The following is a 21277-nucleotide window of genomic DNA, read 5'->3' on the forward strand; positions in this document are numbered from 1 at the left end:
CCTGGAGGATGGAATGGCAACCCACTCCAGTATTCTTTCCTGGGAAATCCATGGACAGAGGAGCCTGGTGGGTTATAGTCCACAGGGTCGCACAGAGTTGGACACGAACGACTCTGAAGCAACTTAGCACGCACGTGGGATCTTTAGTTGCAGCATGTGGGATCTAGTTCCCTGACCAGGGATCGAACCTGGGCCCTCTGCATTGGGAGCTTGGAGTCTTAGCCACTTGACCACCAGGGAAGACCTCGGGTCTTAATGAACATAAAATGTGCTAAATAGAGAGGACGATTGGAAGAATCCAGATGGACAGCAGAAGTAGCAGCACTAAAGGTACAGAAGCAAAAGGTGAAAGAGGCTGTTTGTCCAGATTGTTCAACCAGTGTGTGGGTGGGAGAACAGAATTCACAGGGTAAGTAACAAGAATTGAGGCCGAGGAAAACAGCAGGTGCCAGGTTATGGAAGGATCTATATGCTAAGGGAATGGAGAGCCATTTTAATTTTTAAGCACATTTTAAGCCAATTAAAATTTTAAGAATTTTAAGCAAAGTCAAGGAGACCAATTAGGAGATTGTTACAATACCCGTGAAAAATTGGGCCCTGAATTTATTAAGTGGCAGAGGCGACAGGGAGAAGAAAAATAGACTGGATTGAACTTTGATAATGATCCGATCTCCATGACGAGGGAGGAAATTATGTTTGTGCCTGATGGTCTCTTTTCTTCAAGGTCGACTCTTGGTGTAAGGAAGGCTGAAAGGACAAACAACGGTCAGGGTGTAAACAAAGTGATGAAGGAAACAAGGGATCTGTAGGCTTACACTTTATTAAAAGAATAATCATTGTAATATTAGGTTACAAAAATTACTTTATTTCAAATGTGAAAATGTAAAAACCACTGTCATATAAAATTTAAGGATATTAAAACATCCAAAATTTAGGTACCAGCTTTAGCTCCTTATAAATGTACTTAAATGAGACAATATTCATAATATTCAGGCATAAATATAAAGATAATTATATTTCTTAGAATTAAGACACAGGAGAAAATAATACATTCTGTTGCTGATAAAAGCAGGGAACTGTAGTGGTCAGTGTCATAGACTTCTCAACACCCTCTCCACGCCAGAAGATTATTAGGAGACAATTGGAGGAATCTCACTGATGTTGGCAGTTGGGGACAATGGCTATGCAACCCCCTTCTGGCCAATATGACACAAGGAGACAGGAAGAGAGGTTTGCTGAGAGGACCACTGAAAAGTTCAAAAGTCTAAGAAGATAGAAAAAATGGCTCATCTTTCTTTGGCTACTGCCAGGTCTGAATGGGCCCATGGAATAGCTACAGACATCGTGCCGCCAGCTTGAGAATGAAGCTGGTGACAGAGCAGAGAGATAAAAGCACCCTGTTTCTTTGGTGACATTTTCAGCAGTGGAGCTCACCCAACGTGAACTTCTCATTATGTGGGATTATGAATGTTTGGTGGGTCAAGCCACTGGAATCAGGGTTTTCTGTTCAGTTCAGTTCAGTTCAGTCGCTCAGTCGTGTCCGACTCTCTGCGACCCCATGAATCACAGCACGCCAGGCCTCCCTGTCCATCACCAACTCCTGGAGTTCACTCAAACTCATGTCCACAGAGTCGGTGATGCCATCCAGCCATCTCATTCTCGGTCGTCCCCTTCTCCTCCCGCCCCCAACCTTACCCAGCATCAGAGTCTTTTCCAGTGAGTCAACTCGTCGCATGAGGTGGCCAAAGTATTGCAGTTTCAGCTTTAGCATCAGTCCTTCCAATGAACACCCAGGATCAATCTCCCTTAGAATGGACTGGTTGGATCTCCTTGCAGTACAAGGGACTCTCAAGAGTCTTCTCCAGCACCACAGTTCAAAAGCATCAATTCTTTGGCGATCAGCTTTCTTCACAGTCCAACTCTCACATCCATACATGACCACAGGAAAGACCATAGCCTTGACTAGATGGACCTTTGTTGGCAAAGTAATGTCTCTGCTTTTTAATATATTATCAAGGTTGGTCATAACTTTCCTTCCAAGGAGTAAGCGTCTTTTAATTTCATGGCTGCAATCAGCATCTGCAGTGATTTTGGAGCCCCAAAAAATAAAGTCTGACACTGTTTCCACTGTTTTTCCATCTATTTCCCATGAAGTGATGGGACCAGATGCTATGATCTTTGTTTTCTGAATGTTGAGCTTCAAGCCAACCTTTTCACTCTCCTCTTTTACTTTCATCAAGAGGCTTTTTCGTTCCTCTTCACTTTCTGCCATAAGGGTAGTGTCATCTGCATATCTGAGATTATTGATATTTCTCCCAGCAATCTTGATTCCAGCTTGTGCTTCTTCCAGCCCAGCGTTCCTCATGATGTACTCTGCATATAAGTTAAATAAGCAGGGTGACAATATACAGCCTTGATGTACTCCTTTTCCTATTTGGAACCAGTCGGTTGTTCCATGTACAGTTCTGACTATTGCTTCCTGACCTGCATACAGGTTTCTCAAGAGGCAGGTCAGGTGGTCTGGTATTCCCATCTCTTTCAGAATTTTCCACAGTTTATTGTGATCCACACAGTCAAAGGCTTTTAGTCAATGAAGCAGAAATAGATGTTTTTCTGGAACTCTCTTGCTTTCTCCATGATCCAGCGGATGTTGGCAATTTGATCTCTGGTGCCTCTGCCTTTTCTAAAACCTGCTTGAACATCTGGGAGTTCACGGTTCACATATTGCTGAAGCCTGGCTTGGAGAATTTTGAGCATGACTTTACTAGCGTGTGAGATGAGTGCAATTGTGCGGTAGTTTGAGCATTCTTTGGCATTGCCTTTCTTTGGGATTGGAATGAAGACTGACCTTTTCCACTGCTGAGTTTTCCAAATTTGCTGGCATATTGAGTGTAGCACTTTCACAGCATCATCTTTCAAGATTTGAAATAGCTCAACTGGAATTCCATCACCTCCACTAGCTTTGTTCGTAGTGATGCTTTCTAAGGCCCACTTGACCTCACATTCCAAGATGTCTGGCTCTAGGTCAGTGATCATGTTATCGTGACTATCTTGCTTGTGAAGATCTTTTTTGTACAGTTCTTCTGTGTATTCTTGCCACCTCTTCTTAATATCTTCTGCTTCTGTTAGGTCCCTACCATTTCTGTCCTTTATCGAGCCCATCTTTCCATGAAATGTTCCCTTGGAATCTCTAATTTTCTTGAAGAGATCTCTTGTTTTTCCTATTCTGTTGTTTTCCTCTATTTCTTTGCATTGCACTGAGGAAGGCTTTCTTATCTCTCCTTGCTATTCTTTGGAACTCTGCATTCAGATGCTTATATCTTTCCTTTTCTCCTTTGCTTTTCGCTTCTCTTCTGTTACTTGCAGCCAACTAAAACAATTTAAGGTAAATTAAATGTAAACATGGGGCTTCTCTGGTGGCTTAGACAGTAGAGAATCTACCTGCATTGACGGAGACCTGGGTTCGATCCCTGGGTCGGGAAGATCCTCTGGAGAAGGGAATGGCTACCCACTCCAGTGTTCTTGCTTGGAGAATTCCATGGACAGAGGAGCCTGGTGGGCTACAGTCCGTGGGGTTGCAAAGAGTTGGACAGGACTGAGAGACCAACAGAGGTAAACATGAACAGATGGTTGTAATGTATGGAGTTAAATTTTCTCCTCCTGGTAAATCAATTTCATATGCAGTCATTTTTTATTTCATTTGAAGTGTATATAATCCCTTCCCTCTATCACATCTAGCCATCTGTTTTCTCACATGGTATTACTGACAAAGACAAACAGAACAGAGGGAAAATAAGCAGCAACTGAACTCAGCTCTCTGTTAAGATGCAAAGAGATTGTCTCTCTTTCATAGACGATTTGGAGCTTGTGATAGTAAACTTTTTCTATAGCAGCCCATAGAGATAGCATATGAGGGAAGAATCTGACAGTTTTCTAGTAACTGTTTCATTTTAAATAAAAATAACTAAATACTTTCTTGAAACTAATAATATATCCTTCACATACTTGCCTCCTGGTTGTATTATATTAGGTACATTTTTGATAACCTTAAAATACTATGTGCAAAAATATAAGCATGGTGTTTGGCATTGGCTTATTATTAGCAGGGATCTACTTAGAACAAAATTCTGTGCTAAATTTCATACTGAGAGTCTCCCATGGACTCGAAATCTCCCACCCGTTGGGTCTGTAATACATCTGCTTGCCTATAGTTTGAATTTTGCTTTCCTCTTATCAATACACTCAAAAATTCAATCTCCAGGCTAGTACATGTCTTTGATTTTCAGATACAAGCAGCAACTTCGGCATTTCTTATCACAAAAAATCCATATGAGAAAGGTGGAAGGCCCAGTGAACTTCCTGGGTGGAGAGGTTTTTCTGTCAAAGGTGGCAGGGTTTGTTCATCCACCATCTTCAGAATTTGGTCATTGAGCTGGACAGACCTGCAAGGGGAAAGATGTGTCCAGGTGAGCCAAGCTGTACATCTTCCATCTGCTCTATAAAAGCCCTGAGAACTTTTTAAGGCCCCAATTTTTTTCTGTGGCAGTTTATATTCTGTAACTTGTATTTGAACACCATGTCAGTTAAGTATTTGGCCGAGATGACCTTTAAGCTACACTGGTAGAGTTGAACAGTTGTGACAGAAACCATATGGTCTGCAAAGCCCCCAAATATTTACCCTCTGGCCCCTTACAGAAAATGAAACAGACACAATCCATACTAGGCAAGATGATGGAGGTGTAAAAAGGATGAAGATGACGTACTTCTGGATTTGTGGCATTTTGGGGGGCAATGGTAAGTAATTGTAAGCATTTATATATGAAGCAAATATATAGGATGGAATATGAGTTGCATGAATTTGTCATACAAAATGACTGTCAATTTCCCACTTGTAACTATGTCCATAAACCGTCTTACTCCCCTTCTCTCAGGAGGTATGTATTCATTTTCTTAAGCTGTTAAGCTACTTTGGTAGAATATATATTGCTGTGGTGAAGAAAAATGATTTTCTTTAGTTAAACCATGGGTTTAAAAAAATAATTATTATTTTTTTTGCATCTCACTATTACAATTTAAATTAAAAACTGAGTCAAAAATAGAAAAAAATCAAGGATAAGTGTTATGTATATTTATTATTATTGAAATCAAATTAATATATTCTTGGGCTTCCCTGGTGGCTCAGATGGTAAAGAATCCACCTGCAATGTGGGAGACTGCAATCCAGGGATGCAATGTTCCATCCCTGGGTTGGGAAGATCCCCTGGGGGAGGGCGTGGCAGTCCACTCCAGTGCTCTTGCCTGGAGAATCCCCATGCACAGTGGGGCCTGGTGGGCTACAATCTATGAGATCGCAAAAAGTCGGACATGACTGAAGCAACTAAACATAGCAATATATTCTCATGGCAACAAATCTTATATAAGTAAGTGCTTAGGAAGAAAAGCTTTAGTCTACTTTTAGTTTTATTAATACTTACTTCCATAATTCTAAATGATATTTTTATCTCTTTTATCTTTTTCTTAAATGATTTTTATATTATGAAATTTTTATAAAGAAAAAGTTTTTTATTGTTGAAAATTTAGATTAATGCCAGGGTTTATGTCATAAATGTAATACATATATGTAGAACATTTATAACAGTGCTTTGTACATAGTAAGCATGTAAAAGTATTATCTATCATCATCCTTATATTCAGATAAATAAATATAACAGAAGCAACCTATCTCATAACCATTTTTAAGATTTTGATGTACATTTCTTCATCTCTTTTTTGTGTATATATGAACATACATATTTTCATATGGACAAAAATGAGCATACAGTATATAGTCTCTTAAAACTTGATTCTTTTCCCCTTAACATATCCTAAATTTGCTCATATCATTAAACATTCATCCACTGCATCATTTTAATGACTGCACAAGATTCCATTTTATGAGCATATTAGTTTATTTACTGAATTGTCCAGTGTTATAGACACTTGTTTGTTTCCAGTTTAGCATTGTTATAAAGTTTTCATTTTTAAAGAGCTCTCACACTCTATCCTTACTAAGTATCAGTGAGCAGAGAAATTAGTTTCCATTAATCCTTGCTTAAATGCCCAGTTGTGGACTCTGTACTGAAAGATGTAATAAGATAACCATAATTGTGCTGAAGGCTAACAAGCCTTCATTGCAGTTACACTCAGCTCACATGCACCCGAGCTTTGCCTCAGCACCTATATCATAGCACTTCCTGCAAGGGGTGGAGGAGGAAACGCCATGACCACCATCAGGAAACCACAAACAAAAATAGCTCTTGACAACATCTCTAAATGGTGATAGTTAGAGCTCTTCTGCAAGAGATTGAGGATTGTGACAAGGGTGCACAAAAAAGTTTCAGAAAGTCTTTGGGAGAGGTCACAGTGTTTAAAGCTAAGTCTGATCACTAAATTAGTGCTGCTCTGGGTTAAGATGGTAAAACATGGGCGAGATAACATCTAGTCTACCCATCTACACTGTTTAATCCGCTATGAATATAGCTAAAGGATGTTACCTGTATACTGAGTGTAAGCTTAAAGCATGTGGAATATTTCCTCATTGGGCTGGCCAATAAGGGTAGGGTTTTATTTGAAGGTAGTATCTTATTTCCTATTTCTAAGTTAGTAATATGGTGACAAGAAATAGAAGACATGCTTGTCAAGTTTCAGACGAAATAGAGTTGGAAGGAATTAGCAAGCAACAGATTTGGTAGAATTGGAGAAGGTGGGCAAAATTCATCTGAGATAACTATAAAATACTGCTTTTATGTTAACGTATATTCAGTCCAAATATTTATTAAATACTTATGATACAGGACCTTCTATGGGCACTATACAAATTATTTAAGTGAAAACTAACTTTTTAAAGGTGATCATTATTTAACCCCCTGGGGTCATTACCATGAGCGTGTGTGCAAGCTGTGCATTCATTAAACGTATCTGGGATACTCTTGCAACATTTTAAAGAGAGAAAAATATAAGTAGCATATAGTCATCAAAAAGAACTTAGGATGATACAACAATGTCCACAATTTCACCAGTTTTCCAAGTATAAAGCATGAAATATATGATCAGAATGCAACAGGGTCTGGTAAAAAAGCAAAGAGAAGAATCACTGAAAAATCTGGGCATATTGAGCCCGGAGAGAAAACAGTCCAGTTGTCCTTCAAATATTTGAGAGTTATTCTGGAGAAAACAGAGCATTCTGTGTTGTTTCAGATTAAGAGTAGCAAACTCAAATGCCCTTGGGGTCAAGGAAGTGACATTTAACAGCAGTAGGACAGGCCTATGACAGCAGGGTCACACAGGGACTAAGGGGAACAGACAGCTGGATGAGTTGTCTAAAGTGAATAATCCCAGTTCAGCTCCATTGAATTGGGAAAACACCCCAGAATTGCCAGAGCACCTATTTTCAAAGGAAAGCTAGAAATCCAGATATTTTAATACTTGTCAATTTTTACAACATTGACACCTAATTGGAAATAAAAATTAACACAGAGTGTATGCTACTCTTCCCTACCAGAAAGAGAAAAAAATAATCCTCTAAACCTACTTGTCCACAGGCATGAAGTGCAGGTTCCATCCTTTGCTCCAGAGAATAGAACTAAGAGCAGCAGATGAAAGGCACAGAGGTTTACCTTCTCCTTGCCACAGAGAGCAGATACCAGCAGAGGCTGTGAGATCCAACAGAGAGGAAACAAACAGGGCTGAACGGCCTTAGATACCCATCTAAGGCTAGACTAAAATGATCTCTAAGACTTAGCTTTTTGCTCTGCAAAAAGGATCTTAGTTCACCAACCAGGGATCGATCCTGTGACACCTGCATTGGGAGCACAGAGTCTCAACCACTGGACCATCAGCGAAGTCCCTCTTAAGATACAACTAACTCTACAACTATTATTCAGTTACTTCAGAGAAGTTTTTCCCTTCTCGGCCTCAGACACAAATACGCTAAGAACTTTAAAAAGTGTCAAAATCCCCAAAGAGAGAAGTATCTGCTATTCAAATATACATTATTTAAAACGGGGGAAAAAAGTATGGGAGAAAACAGTAGGAAAATGAGTAAGTAAACCATGGTATTTTATAAAAAGTGCAGCCCATTAAAATGTCTACAAAGACTATAAATGGAAAGATACTTGGGAAAACTTGTGGGTTCTCCTTCAATTTCTCCTATTAGAAGTTGTATGATTACAGTTATAAATAGTAGAATAAAGGACAGGAAAAAAGTCATGGAATGGTGAAAGTGAAGTCGCTCAGTCGTGTCCGACTCTTTGCGACCCTGTGGACTGTAGCCTACCAGGCTTCTCCGTCCATGGGATTCTCCAGGCAAGAATACTGGAGCAGGTTACCACTTCCTTCTCCAGGGGATCTTCCCAACCCAGGGATCGAACCCGGGTCTACTGCATTGGAGGCAGACGCTTTAACTTCTGAGCCACCAGGGAAGCCCCAGTATTAATAATGTTTGTCTATGGGGATAAGACTTTGGAGAAAGCATGTTTATGGCACTTTTTCAGGTTCTGATGCTGTCACTGAAAACATCACTCAAAGAGCATTTGCAGAGATGGGAGATCCTCTAGAGGAGGAACTGGAAACCCACTCCAGTACTCTTGCCGAGATAATCCCATGGACAGAGGAGCTTGGCGGGCCAGAGCACATGGAGTGGCAGAGTCGGACACAACTGAGCAACTGAGCGCACACACATGGTGTGAGAATAACCGTGAAGAAAAGGGCTCCTTCCAACACACACTGGACAGAAATCTTACAATATTTGTTGTGCCTAACTCATTCTTGGGTATTCTGGTTTTATAAAAATATTTATTTATTTGGCTGCACCTTATTTGCACATGCAGGATCTTCAGTCTTTGTTATGGCATGCAAACTCTTAGTTGCAGCATATGGGATCTAGTTGCCTGACTGGGAATTAAAACACAGGCGCCCTGCATTGGGAGCATGGAGTGCTAACCATGGGACCACCGGGGAAGTCCCTTGGATATTCTGTTGAATATAGGCTTTTTAAGACATACTCAATCATGGGCTTTTAAATGTAAAATGTTTAAGAACCAACTTTAAATATGTCACCTAAAAGGCACATTTCTGACCACTCTTTTTCTTCACTCTAACCAATAAAAAACTATTCTGATGCTGTAAGAGAATCACATCCATGACACATGATATTTTATACCAACTCCTATGCCTTTATATAGCAATTACATACAGACATTTTTGCTTTAGTGACTGTATTACCAAGGATTACTTTTTTGGAGCAAATAATCTAAATGCATTGAGTGGATCCTGATATACATCAAGTTGTTTTGAAATGAAAACATTTCTGTAAGATAACTGCCATTTGTCTTCCCATCCTTCTGCTTTGATTCTCCAGATGAGTGACACCTGTATTAGTGTGTATTCACGTATAACTTCCTGAATATTAAGAATTGTTAGAACTTGAAAATAGTTGATTTTTTTCTTTTGCTCCCTGTCAACACACAGTATTCTGACAAATACCAATAAAATTCACTTTGGGTGAAAGTTTGAAATGAACCAAGAGAATTACTCACTTGGAAAGTAAGCCATCAGGCCCTGAAGGTTTTATGAGGTATTTATCCACTTGCTTGTTGAAGAAGTGATGTGGTAACTGCAAGTGCTTGGTGACGTTATGGAGGTTTAAGGCATAGAGAGTTAAATCTCCTTCTTTATACCTTGGGCTAAAAGCAAATACATGAACTCAATAACAGTGTTTATTTAATTTAAGAAATTAAGTAGTTGGTTACAATATAATCACAGATAATACTAAGTATATTTAGTATTTATAGTGATGCTGCACCCTCTTTGTATCTTCCAGTTATGATAAAATCAGACTGCAGATGTGGTCCTGTTTTGAAAACGTGATAAAAGACATAACCATTTTCTGGGCTTCAGCACTTTGTGATCTTTGCTGCTTTGCCAGACTGACTTGTGAGGACGTCAGTCAGTTCATACATGTTCAAACTGAGGAAAGTTAAGTGGTAAAAGGGAAATTTTGTGGGTTCATATGAATTCATATTATAAACCATATAAACCAAGACTTTTTCTAACCTTATGAAAAGACCAACATAAATAAGAACGTTAAATCTACTGATATTTTACAGAATTTATCCCCTAAACCATCCTAATGGGGCCACTCACCAGAAATAGAGTTCCTACTCAGTGAAATAGGAAACCGTGGATAGCCTTTGTAGCTAAAATTAATATTTTAGTGTTATTCTATCAGGAAAGACAAACTGAAACTAAGAAGAGAAAAATCTCAAACTTAGGAATGTTTTTTGCTACCTAAGGCCAGAGTCAGTTCAGTTCAGTCACTCAGTCGTATCTGACTCTTTGCGACCCCATGAATCACAGCACGCCAGGCCTCCCTGTCCATCACCAACTCCAGGAGTTCACTCAAACTCATGCCCATCGAGTTGGTGATGCCATGCATCCATCTCATTCTCTGTCGTCCCCTTCTCCTCCCGCCCCCAATCCCTCCCAGCATCAGAGTCTTTTCCAGTGTGTCAACTCGTCGCATGAGGTGGCCAAAGTATTGGAGTTTCTATAAAAATCTCGATGGCCTCTCAATTCCAGAAACTGTGTTAAAACTTCTGAAAACATGATAGTTGTTATCAGTCACCTTTTAATTTTTCTTCTCTATTAAATTACTCAGATATGATTCAAAATGATAAGGATAGTCACATAATTATTCGCTCATATGAATTCATATTTATATTCATCCATAGTCATTCAATTGATTAATCATGCATATGAACTCTGTTTTATGTGCTTGCATTTGTACTATTCTTTATTTAAATTCAGGATATATTTTTATTATGTATATGTTAATCAAATCATTGTAAAATCTTTGCTGGACTGTAAATGCCTACATTTAAACTTTTTTTTTTTAAGCTAGACTCTGGCACCATATCACTATGAGAATGAAAAGAAATAAAGAACAATGACACACCTTAGATCCACTGTATAGACAGAAGACAGCAGGGTGTTAGGGTAGAAAATTGTGTGCTAACTTATTAAAACTTGTTGATTGGTAAAGGGTGTGTTATACACTTACTGGTTGACGTTTGTGCAATGAAGATATACTCGAAGTTTGCTTCTGTCTGGACCTTTCACACTTGCCATTAACACATTGTTGCCCACCAGTTTCTTGAACAGAAGAGAGAGCCAATAATCCTAGTTGGAGTGATTGGAGAGGGGAGGGACAAAATAGATCTTTACTTACTTTTTAACAAAAACAGTGTCAAGCAAATAGCTATCCTACAGACAGTGTGACTGTTATCCTAAAGGTATTCAAAAAGGATTCATCTTTGGGTCTGTGTTGCCACCATGAATCTGAGGGCAGTATCTTGTCTGCTGTTGTTCATCATCAGAGGACTATATTTCCATGATTCGGAGGGCTATGTCTGCTACGAGATAGATCTCAAGGATATAACTGATTGCTCAGAGGCAATTTAAATATTCTGTGTTGTCTATCATCCAAGAATTCAAAACTCAAAGCAAAAATTTTAGATACACACACACTCACATACACATATACACATACAGAGCCAAGTTTGAAAGATAAAAACTTCTATCTGTTGAGCAGACTAAAACAACTGCCTCTGAAGCCTTGGTAAAATGCAGAATGTGGAAAACATTATAGAACAAGTTACCTGGTTTGTTTAATTAATAAATTCCAAGGGAAAAAAAAAAGAGAGGGAGGGAGAAGTTAAAGATTAACAGGCTTAAGAGATATAATAAATGCTTAAAAAAGAGACATAATATATGCAATATATGGACCTTGTTTGGATTCTGATGTGAATAAACCAACTGTTAAAGACAGTTGAGACAGTAAGGAAAATGTGAAACAATGACTAAATAGTTAATGATATTGAGAAGTTACTGTCAATATTTTAAAGTGTGATAATTATATTGTGTTATGTTTTTCCAAAGGAGAAACATACTGAAATACTTACAGATAAAGTGATATACCTGAGGTTTGCTTAGGAAGTAATCCAGTAAGTGGGAGGTGAGGGATAGGTAGGATTATGGATTAAACAAGATTAGGGCTTCATATATTTTTCCCTCTACTTTGAAATTTTTCATAATAAGAAAGTTATTTTTTAATTCACTAGATATTTATATGTCAACCCTTCCTCCCAGGTCTCCCACATTGCAAGCGGATTCTTTACCAGCTGAGCCACAGGGAAGCCCTTGAACTGATATAAAGCAGACTTAATAGGAAAAATAGCTTTGTTTCTCTGCTTAAGATTTTACACTGGAGACTTAAGATTTTAAAGAGAAGAATCAATTAAATGCTTTCAAAAGAGACATAACTTTAGCACAGTTCTGTGAGGGGGGTGGGTGGGTGGCTAGAAAACAAACAGGTTCAGAGCCAGGATTTGTATAGGATTCTTTAGAATAACAACGAGACAGTGTGACCTCCAGCAAATCCCACAAGCATCCCTTAATTTAAACGTCCCCGTGTGAAAAATGAAAAAGCAAATCCACCCTGAATATTCATTGGAAGGACTGATGCCAAAGCTGAAACCTCAGTACTTTGGCCACCTGTTACAAAGAGCCGACTCATTAGAAAAGACCCTGATGGTGGGAAAGATTGAGGGCAGGAGGAGAAGGGGACGACAGAGGATGAGATGGTTGGATGGCATCACTGACTCAATGGACATGAGTTTGAGCAAACTCCAGGAGATAGTGAGGGATAGGGAGGCCTGGCGTGCTGCAGTTCACGGGGTCACAAAGAACAGGAGACAGCCTAGTGACTGAACAACAACAACATTTGAAAAATGGGGAGTCCAGCCTGGCACCTTGTGATGACCTAGAGGGGTGGGGTGGGGGGAGAAAGGGAGGCTCAAAAGAGAGTGGATATATATATATACACACACATATAAAATTACAATTTATTTACATTGTTGTACAACAGAAGCTAGCACATTATAAAGAAATTATCCTCCAATTAAACAATTAATAAATAGAAAAATGAATCTAAGACACCTGTGTTGCCACCTTCCAGGACTGTTATGCAAATTGAATAAGAAAATCAGTTCAGTTCAGTTCAGTCGCTCAGTCGTGTCCGACTCTCCGCGACCCCATGAATCACAGCACGCCAGGCCTCCCTGTCCATCACCAACTCCCGGAGTTCACTCAAACTCATGTCCACAGAGTCGGTGATGCCATCCAGCCATCTCATTCTCGGTCGTCCCCTTCTCCTCCCGCCCCCAACCTTTCCTAGCATCAGAGTCTTTTCCAGTGAGTCAACTCGTCGCATGAGGTGGCCAAAGTATTGCAGTTTCAGCTTTAGCATCAGTCCCTCCAATGAACATCCAGGATTGATCTCCTTTAGAATGGACTGGTTGGATCTCCTTGCAGTATAAGGGACTCTCAAGAGTCTTCTCCAACACCACAGTTCAAAAGCATCGATTCTTCGGCGATCAGCCTTCTTCACAGTCCAACTCTCACATCCATACATGACCACGGGAAAAACCATTGCCTTGACTAGACGGACCTTGGTTGGCAAAGTAATGTCTCTGCTTTTTAATATACTATCAAGGTTGGTCATAACTTTCCTTCCAAGGAGCAAGCGTCTTTTAATTTCATGGCTGCAATCAGCATCTGCAGTGATTTTGGAGCCCAAAAAAACAAAGTCTGACACTGTTTCCACTGTTTTTCCATCTATTTCCCATGAAGTGATGGGACCAGATGCCATGATCTTTGTTTTCTGAATGTTGAGCTTCAAGCCAACCTTTTCACTCTCCTCTTTCACTTTCATCAAGAGGCTTTTGAGTTCCTCTTCACTTTCTGCCATAAGGGTAGTGTCATCTGCATATCTGAGGTTATTGATATTTCTCCCAGCAATCTTGACTCCAGGTTGTGCTTCTTCCAGCCCAGCGTTCCTCATGATGTACTCTGCATATAAGTTAAATAAGCAAGGTGACAATATACAACCTTGACGTACACCTTTTCCTATTTGGAACCAGTCTGTTGTTCCATGTCCAGTTCTAACTGTTGCTTCCTGACCTGCATACAGGTTTCTCAAGAGGCAGGTCAGGTGGTCTGGGATTCCCATCTCTTTCAGAATGTTCTACAGTTTATTGTGATTGACACAGTCAAAGGCTTTGGCATAGTCAATGAAGCAGAAACAGATGTTTTTCTGAAACTCTCTTGCTTTCTCCATGATCCAGCGGATGTTGGCAATTTGATCTCTGGTGCCTCTGCCTTTTCTAAAACCTGCTTGAACATCTGGGAGTTCACGGTTTACATACTGCTGAAGCCTGGCTTGGAGAATTTTGAGCATGACTTTACTAGCGTGTGAGATGAGTGCAATTGTCCGGTAGTTTGAGCATTCTTTGGAATAAGAAAATAGACATGTACAATAGGTTTAAGGCTGATTCCCTAAGATCCTGTAGATGTCAATGCTACGATTTACTCTTTCAAGTTTTTCTAGCTGACTTGTAAACCTTGAGGAAGAAATGTATTTAGCATATATACAAAGAATTCTTAAGTGAAAAGTTTGTGTTTGAAGCTTTAGATAACATTATAAATAGCTGCCACTATTTATAAAGAGTGACAGGGTAAGGTAGCTAATTTCTAGATATTGTACTTAGAGCACACTGTGAAGAAATTATTTACTTCTCTTCCTTGTTCAAGGTCCATTTAAGAAACGGCCAGTAGTAGATTTTGGATATTTGTTCAATGAAATGATCACACTTGGTTTAACTCATTTTATAAATGACCTGGGGAGGAGATTCCATTTTGTACAAAGACATTTTGCTAAAAATTTTATTATGAACAGTGTGCTGCATGAGCTTGGACCACTACAGATTAAAAGCAATGTTAGGGGGATATCTACAAACCACAAAAGCCTAGCTTATATTTTGGCATGTGTTTTTTGCAGGCTTTCTTAGCTTTCCTACAGTGTTCAAATAATTCCCGTAGGCATTATTCTTAGAAAATAGATATTCTTAAATGCTATTTTAGACTACAAAAATCAAGGTCATACTTCTCAGAGCTATATCTATGCTATTCATATATATATGAAAGGTTACAGTTCCTGATTTAGCACCAGATGTAGTTGTAGATCGGAGAAGGCAATGGCACCCCACTCCAGTACTCTTGCCTGGAAAATCCCATGGATGGAGGAGGCTGGTAGGCTGCAGTCCATGGGGTCGCGAAGAGTCGGAAACAACTGAGCGACTTTGCTTTCATTTTTCACTTTCATGCATTGGAGAAGGAAATGGCAACCCACTCCAGCGTTCTTGCCTGGAGAATCCCAGGGACGGGGGAGCCTGGTGGGCTGCCGTCTATGGGGTCGCACAGAGTCAGACACGACTGAAGCGACTTAGCAGCAGCAGCAGTAGTTGGAGATAGGGTGGAAATGAGACTTTATTCATAAATATCTTGAAGATTATTAACAAAATAGCCAATCTTAGGGTGATATTTTTGAACAAATACATGGTACTAGCTTATCTTAAAAGTTAAATAAATGATGATTTCAAGACATAAAAACGTTTTGAAACTTTGGATACTAATGGCAATTTCAACTTTGATTTACTTTGCAGAATAGTTGATTCAAGTTGTTATCATGTAAAATTGAAGTCATGAAATTTCAAACTACCCCTCTTTTTAAAAAAATCTCATGCCATGCCCCAAATGACTCATGTTGAAATCATTATTTCTGGGTCTCAATTTCTTGAGACACAAAAATGTTACAATAGGTTTCTTCTAAGATTTCTTCCCGTCCACCTTTCCATGGTTTGGCTGCCTACTAAGAGCACTGAATTTAATGAGAGAACTGAGTCCTCATATAAGGTTAAAACAAGGGATCTCAGTAGACTGTAATCGACTCACAGTAATAGGAAAATAACGGTCACTTACAGGCAAAGGCTCAAAATTTTCATCCACCAGGTGGTAGTTCCCGGCTCCAAACAACACTTGCCTCATCACCACTTCGATGCCCATTCTGGCTGACAGGCCCAATTTATCCAGCCACCTGGAACAGAGTGAGGCCAAACCTTCTTCAGATTTGGAAAGCGAAATAACTCAATTTTACCTCTACCCTATTCTGATTTATTCCTCTGTGTGGGGAGAGTTGACAGGAAAACAGAAAAGTGGTATTAGTCATGAATAAGACATTCAGATGAAATAGAGACTATCCTTTTCTTCATGCGCTCTCACACTTCTGCATGATAACAAATTCTTGAAGACTTATTAATATGCCATAGGAGTCCCTATCAGGGTAGGACAATGTCTACAAAGCCATAGATGCCCACAACGATAGACAATTAGACAATATGGACAATTGTTCTCCATCCTGTCAGATCCATGCCCACCCACCTCCCACCCACCACCTCTCCACCTCCATCCCCATGTGAGGATAGAAGTAAAGGTTGCTGGTGGTCAGTGAAATGTAAAATAATAAGCTTCTGTGGACACCTGTTTCCTCCATCTTTTTTTATTTTTTTAATGTGGACCATTTTTAAAGTTGTTATTGAATTTGTTATAGTATTGCTTCTGTTTTATGTTTTGGTTTTTCTTTTAAAAAATTTATTTTATTTATTTTAATTGGAGGCTAATTACTTTACAATATTGTAGTGGTTTTTGCCATACATTGACATGAATCAGCCATGAGTGTACATGTGTTCCCCATCCTGAACACCCCTCCCTGTTCCTCCCCACCCCATCCCTCTGGGTCATCCCAGTGTACCAGCCCTGAGCACCTGTCTCATGCATTGAACCTGGACTGGTGATTGGTTTCTGATCTAGAGACATGCGGTCCCTAACCAGTTGATTGAACCTGTACCCCCTGCATTGGAAGGCAAAGTCCTAACCACAGGACCATCAGGGAACTCCCCTCCATTTTTATTTAGTGGCAAAACACCTCCACTCTTTTCTCTATTCCTCATGCCCCTACATAAGGATAAAGATGTGTGCTTTATTCGGGCTTCTAAGAATGAGGGAGAAGCTCTATACAGTCAGCAACAACAAGACCGGGAGCTGACTGTGGCTCAGATCATGAACTTATAGATGTGTGCTTTATTTGGGCTTCTAAGAATGAGGGAGAAGCTCTATACAGTCAGCAACAACAAGACCGGGAGCTGACTGTGGCTCAGATCATGAACTTATAGATGTGTGCTTTATTCGGGCTTCTAAGAATGAGGGAGAAGCTCTATACAGTCAGCAACAACAAGACCGGGAGCTGACTGTGGCTCAGATCATGAACTTATTGCCAAATTCAGACTTAATTGAAGAAAGTGCAGAAAACCACTAGACCATTCAGGTATGGCCTAAATCAAATCCCTTATGACTATACAGTGGAAGTGAGAAATAGATTTAAGGGACTAGATCTAATAGACAGAGTGCCTGATGAACTATAGGCAGAGGTTCATGACATTGTACAGGAGACAGGGATCAAGATCATTCCCAAGAAAAATGCAAAAAAGAAAAATGGCTGTCTGAGGAGGCCTTACAAATAGCTGTGAAAAGAAGAGAAGTGAAAAGCAAAGGAGAAAAGGAAAGATATAAGCATCTGAATGCAGAGTTCCAAAGAATAGCAAGGAGAGATAAGAAAGCCTTCCTCAGCGATCAATGCAAAGAAATAGAGGAAAACAATAGAATGGGAAAGACTAGAGATCTCTTTTAAAAAATTAGAGATACAAAGGGAATATTTCATGCAAAGATAGGCTTGATAGAGGACAGAAATGGTATGGACCTAACAGAAGCAGAAGATATTAAGAAGAGGTGGAAAGAATACACAGAAGAACCGTACAAAAAAGATCTTCACAACCCAGATAATCATGATGCTGTGATTGCTCACCTAGAGCCAGACATCCTGGAATGTGAAGTCAAGTGGGCCTTAGGAAGCATCACTAAGAACAAAGCTAGTGGAGGTGATGGAATTGCAGTAGAGCTATTTCAAATCCTGAAAGATGATGCTGTGAAGGTGCTGCACTCAATATGCCAGCAAATTTGGAAAACTCAGCAGTGGCCACAGGACTGGAAAAGGTCAGTTTTCAGTCCAATCCCAAAGAAAGGAAATGCCAAAGAATGTTCAAACTACCGCACAATTGTACTCATCTCACACGCTAGTAAAGTAATGCTCAAAATTCTACAAGCCAGGCTTCAGCAATATGTGAACTGCGAACTTCTAGATGTTCAAGCTGGTTTTATAAAAGGCAGAGGAACCAGAGATCAAATTGCCAACATCCGCTGGATCATGGAAAAAGCAAGAGAGTTCCAGAAAAAACATCTATTTCTGCTTCATTGACTATGCCAAAGCCTTTGACTGTGTGGATCACAATAAACTGTGGAACATTCTGAAAGAGATGGGAATACCAGACCACCTGACCTGCCTCTTGAGAAACCTGTATGCAGGTCAGGAAGCAACAGTTAGGACTGGACATGGAACAACAGACTGGTTCCAAATAGGGAAAGGAGTACGTCAAGGCTGTATATTGTCCCCCTGCTTATTTAACTTATATGCAGAGTACATCATGAGGAACGCTGGGCTGGAAGAAGCACACACTGGAATCAAGATTGCCAGGAGAAATATCAATAACCTCAGATATGCAGATGACACCACCCTTATGGCAGAAAGTGAAGAAGAACTAAAAAGCCTCTTGATGAAAGTGAAAGAGGAGGGTGAAAAAATTGGCTTGAAGCTCAACATTCAGAAAACTAAGATCATGGCATCTGGTCCCATCACTTCATGGGAAATAGATGGGGAAACAGTGTCAGACTTTATTTTGGGGGGCTCCAAAATCACTGTGGATGCTGATTGTAGCCATGAAATTAAAAGACACTTACTCCTTGGAAGGAAGGTTATGACCAACCTAGATAGCATATTAAAAAGCAGAGATATTACTTTGCCAACCAAGGTCTGTCTAGTCAAGGCTATGGTTTTTCCAGTGGTCACATGGATGTGAGAGTTGGACTGTGAAGAAAGCTGATCGCCGAAGAATTGATGCTTTTGAACTGTGGTGTTGGAGAAGACTCTTGAGAGTCCCTTGGACTGCAAGGAGATCCAACCAGTCCATTCTAAAGGAGATCGACCCTGGTTGTTCATTGGAAGGACTGATGCTAAAGCTGAAACTCCAATACTTTTTTTCCCACCTCATGCAAAGAGTTGACTCATTGGAAAAGACCCTGGGAGGGATTGGGGGCAAGAGGAGAAGGGGATGACAGAGGATGAGATGGCTGGATGGCATCACTGACTCAATGGACATGAGTTTGAGTGAACTCCGGGAGTTGGTGATAGACAGGAAGGCCTGCCCTGCTGCAATTCATGGGTTTGCAAAGAGTCGGACACAAGTGAGCGACTGAACTGAACTGAAGAATGAGGGTAGGAGAGGAAAGAGAATAACGCTCAGGGAGGATACAGAACATTAGATTAAGAGCATTAACCGAGTTATAGAATGTAAATAAACAACTTGGTTTTCAAGCAATCAAGTTTGTGGAGGTTGGACAAGGCGGTGATTTAGTAAATCTTTAAAGTCATTGGCAGCACCTCGGGTGTGACCTCATACTTCCAGGCTGTAAATGGTCTTGAGAATCTATGACTAGGGCTATAGGTACTCAGTATCCTTCTCAGGGTCAAGGCTCTTGATACACTCTTTTACCATGTACTTCTTTAGAGAAAGGAATGCTTCACATAGTTATGGGCCATAATTAAGGAACAAAACTTCTAAAGCAGTTCATTCATACAATGATTAACCTGGGGCATGCATTAAAGATATCCAACTAATTTAGTAAATCATTTTATTGCAAAATCTGGCATGAATTTTGGAGTTCAGCCATAGAAACTCTCCTTGATTTTTGGCCGATGAGTTATTTCAGCTGAATAGAACAGGAGAGTACTATCTGGTCCCTGAGACAAGTGCAGGTTCACTCACATAAAGCCAGCGGCAAAGGTGTTGGACAGCAAGGGCGCTCCACCCCCAAATGCTGAACTGGTCTCTCCTAACCAAACCTTCTTGTGGGGTCTGGTCTCCTCAACAATCTATGGAACAGAAAAGTCTCCTTTGTAATTGCAAGTGAGAGGACCAAATATGATGCTAAAGATTACTTCACATTCAAAACCTTGCATTCCCAAGACCCATCATCCAATACAGTTACAAAATATGTTCACAGTCATTTAGGTTTTGGGCAATTAACTTTTATTGGAATACCAGGTGTGGAAGGAATGCAAATAACCCCATTCTTACAGACTGTGAGAGTTTATTCTACCGAACGGCTGTGGGAAGTATTTTTAATTTCTAATCAGTATACCTGGGTAAGACCCAATGCTGAGAGGAGGGAACTGAAGGTAAATAAGACCTAGTGCCTGTTGTCTAATACTGGAACAACATGTAAATTTATACGCCCACAGAATTTAGGACTAGCTAGACTACAGAGTACTTTGGTTTTACATTCAAAAGAGAGGAAAAAAAGACTCTTACCTGGAAAGTTTTTTGCACAGATGAAATAAAAGTGTCCAGTATATCAGGGTTTAGGAAATCTTCTTTGGTAGCATTTCGCCCATTCACATAGTAGCTGAATTATTCAGAAAATATTCAGGAAGAAATAACAAACTTTACTTTCTGCTTTTACGTTAACTAGCAACCTCTGTCCTCCTTTCTACTTCATCCCACCCCTGTGCTATTAAAAAAATAAAAAAAGGCAGAGGTTCTACTAAGGAGAGAATAAGATGGTAGGAGACCAGTTACTCTGTCTTGAGAAAACATAGTCACAAGTGTAGGTATTGTGGGTTATCCATTCTTTGGCAAGTATATTCATTTTGGCCACTTATCTGTTTCATGACTTAAATGAAAGTGTGCTTTGATCTTGTAGAAACCACCACGTTACTTAAAATTAGTTAAAATTTTTGCTTTATTAATATTAAAATCCTAGTACAATGCTGCTTTAGACACTATAAAGTCAATTAGCACTTAATGAAAACATTGTTTTGAAAACTAGGTCATAAGTAAAGCTATCTGTACTTTCTTAGTATTAACAGTAGGAGACATACTTACTGATGCCATGTAACTGAATCAATCACTTCTCCCCCAGTCTTTAGGAAACTAGAAAAAAAAATCTATTATATTATCACTTAATCCTTATATGGATAATATATGCACACAATATATGCACATGAGTTATTTTCCCTAGAAATGGGCTGGTTACTACTTTAGGATAAAGCAACACAGACTTCCTAATTCTAATACAAATTTTTAATCACAGGTGCCATTTGCCCCAAAATCTT

At 39.7% G+C, this 21277-nt stretch overlaps 1 protein-coding gene and 1 long non-coding RNA gene across 3 annotated transcripts in view; one reads left to right on the forward strand and one right to left on the reverse strand.

Annotated features, from left to right (window-relative positions):
• Positions 1-383: 383 nt before the first annotated feature.
• The window catches only part of HPSE (heparanase), a 60835-nt gene continuing 39941 nt past the window's right edge, over positions 384-21277 (reverse strand). Inside the window, exons 6-13 of one of the 2 annotated variants that reach the window (XM_088836440.1) lie at positions 21048-21095; positions 20475-20568; positions 19929-20035; positions 15916-16030; positions 11099-11217; positions 9576-9722; positions 4270-4442; positions 384-747 (exon numbers count right to left, since the gene is read on the reverse strand). In XM_088836440.1, coding sequence (XP_088692566.1) covers positions 4283-4442; positions 9576-9722; positions 11099-11217; positions 15916-16030; positions 19929-20035; positions 20475-20568; positions 21048-21095 — 790 coding nt within the window. In that variant the 3' untranslated portion in view covers positions 384-747; positions 4270-4282. Of the gene's footprint in view, positions 748-783; positions 4443-9575; positions 9723-11098; positions 11218-15915; positions 16031-19928; positions 20036-20474; positions 20569-21047; positions 21096-21277 lie in introns of those variants that run through there. The other variant, XM_088836439.1, reaches the window with a different exon arrangement.
• On the forward strand, positions 4331-9564 carry LOC148777897 (uncharacterized). Its single transcript, XR_016037471.1, has 3 exons — positions 4331-4466; positions 4696-4794; positions 8532-9564. It is a non-coding gene; the product is annotated as an uncharacterized LOC148777897 (long non-coding RNA).

The sequence above is a fragment of the Moschus berezovskii genome, chromosome 5, assembly GCF_049115385.1.
Source record: "Moschus berezovskii isolate FMDL1 chromosome 5, NW_MosBer_1.0, whole genome shotgun sequence".
Taxonomy (NCBI): domain Eukaryota; kingdom Metazoa; phylum Chordata; class Mammalia; order Artiodactyla; family Moschidae; genus Moschus; species Moschus berezovskii.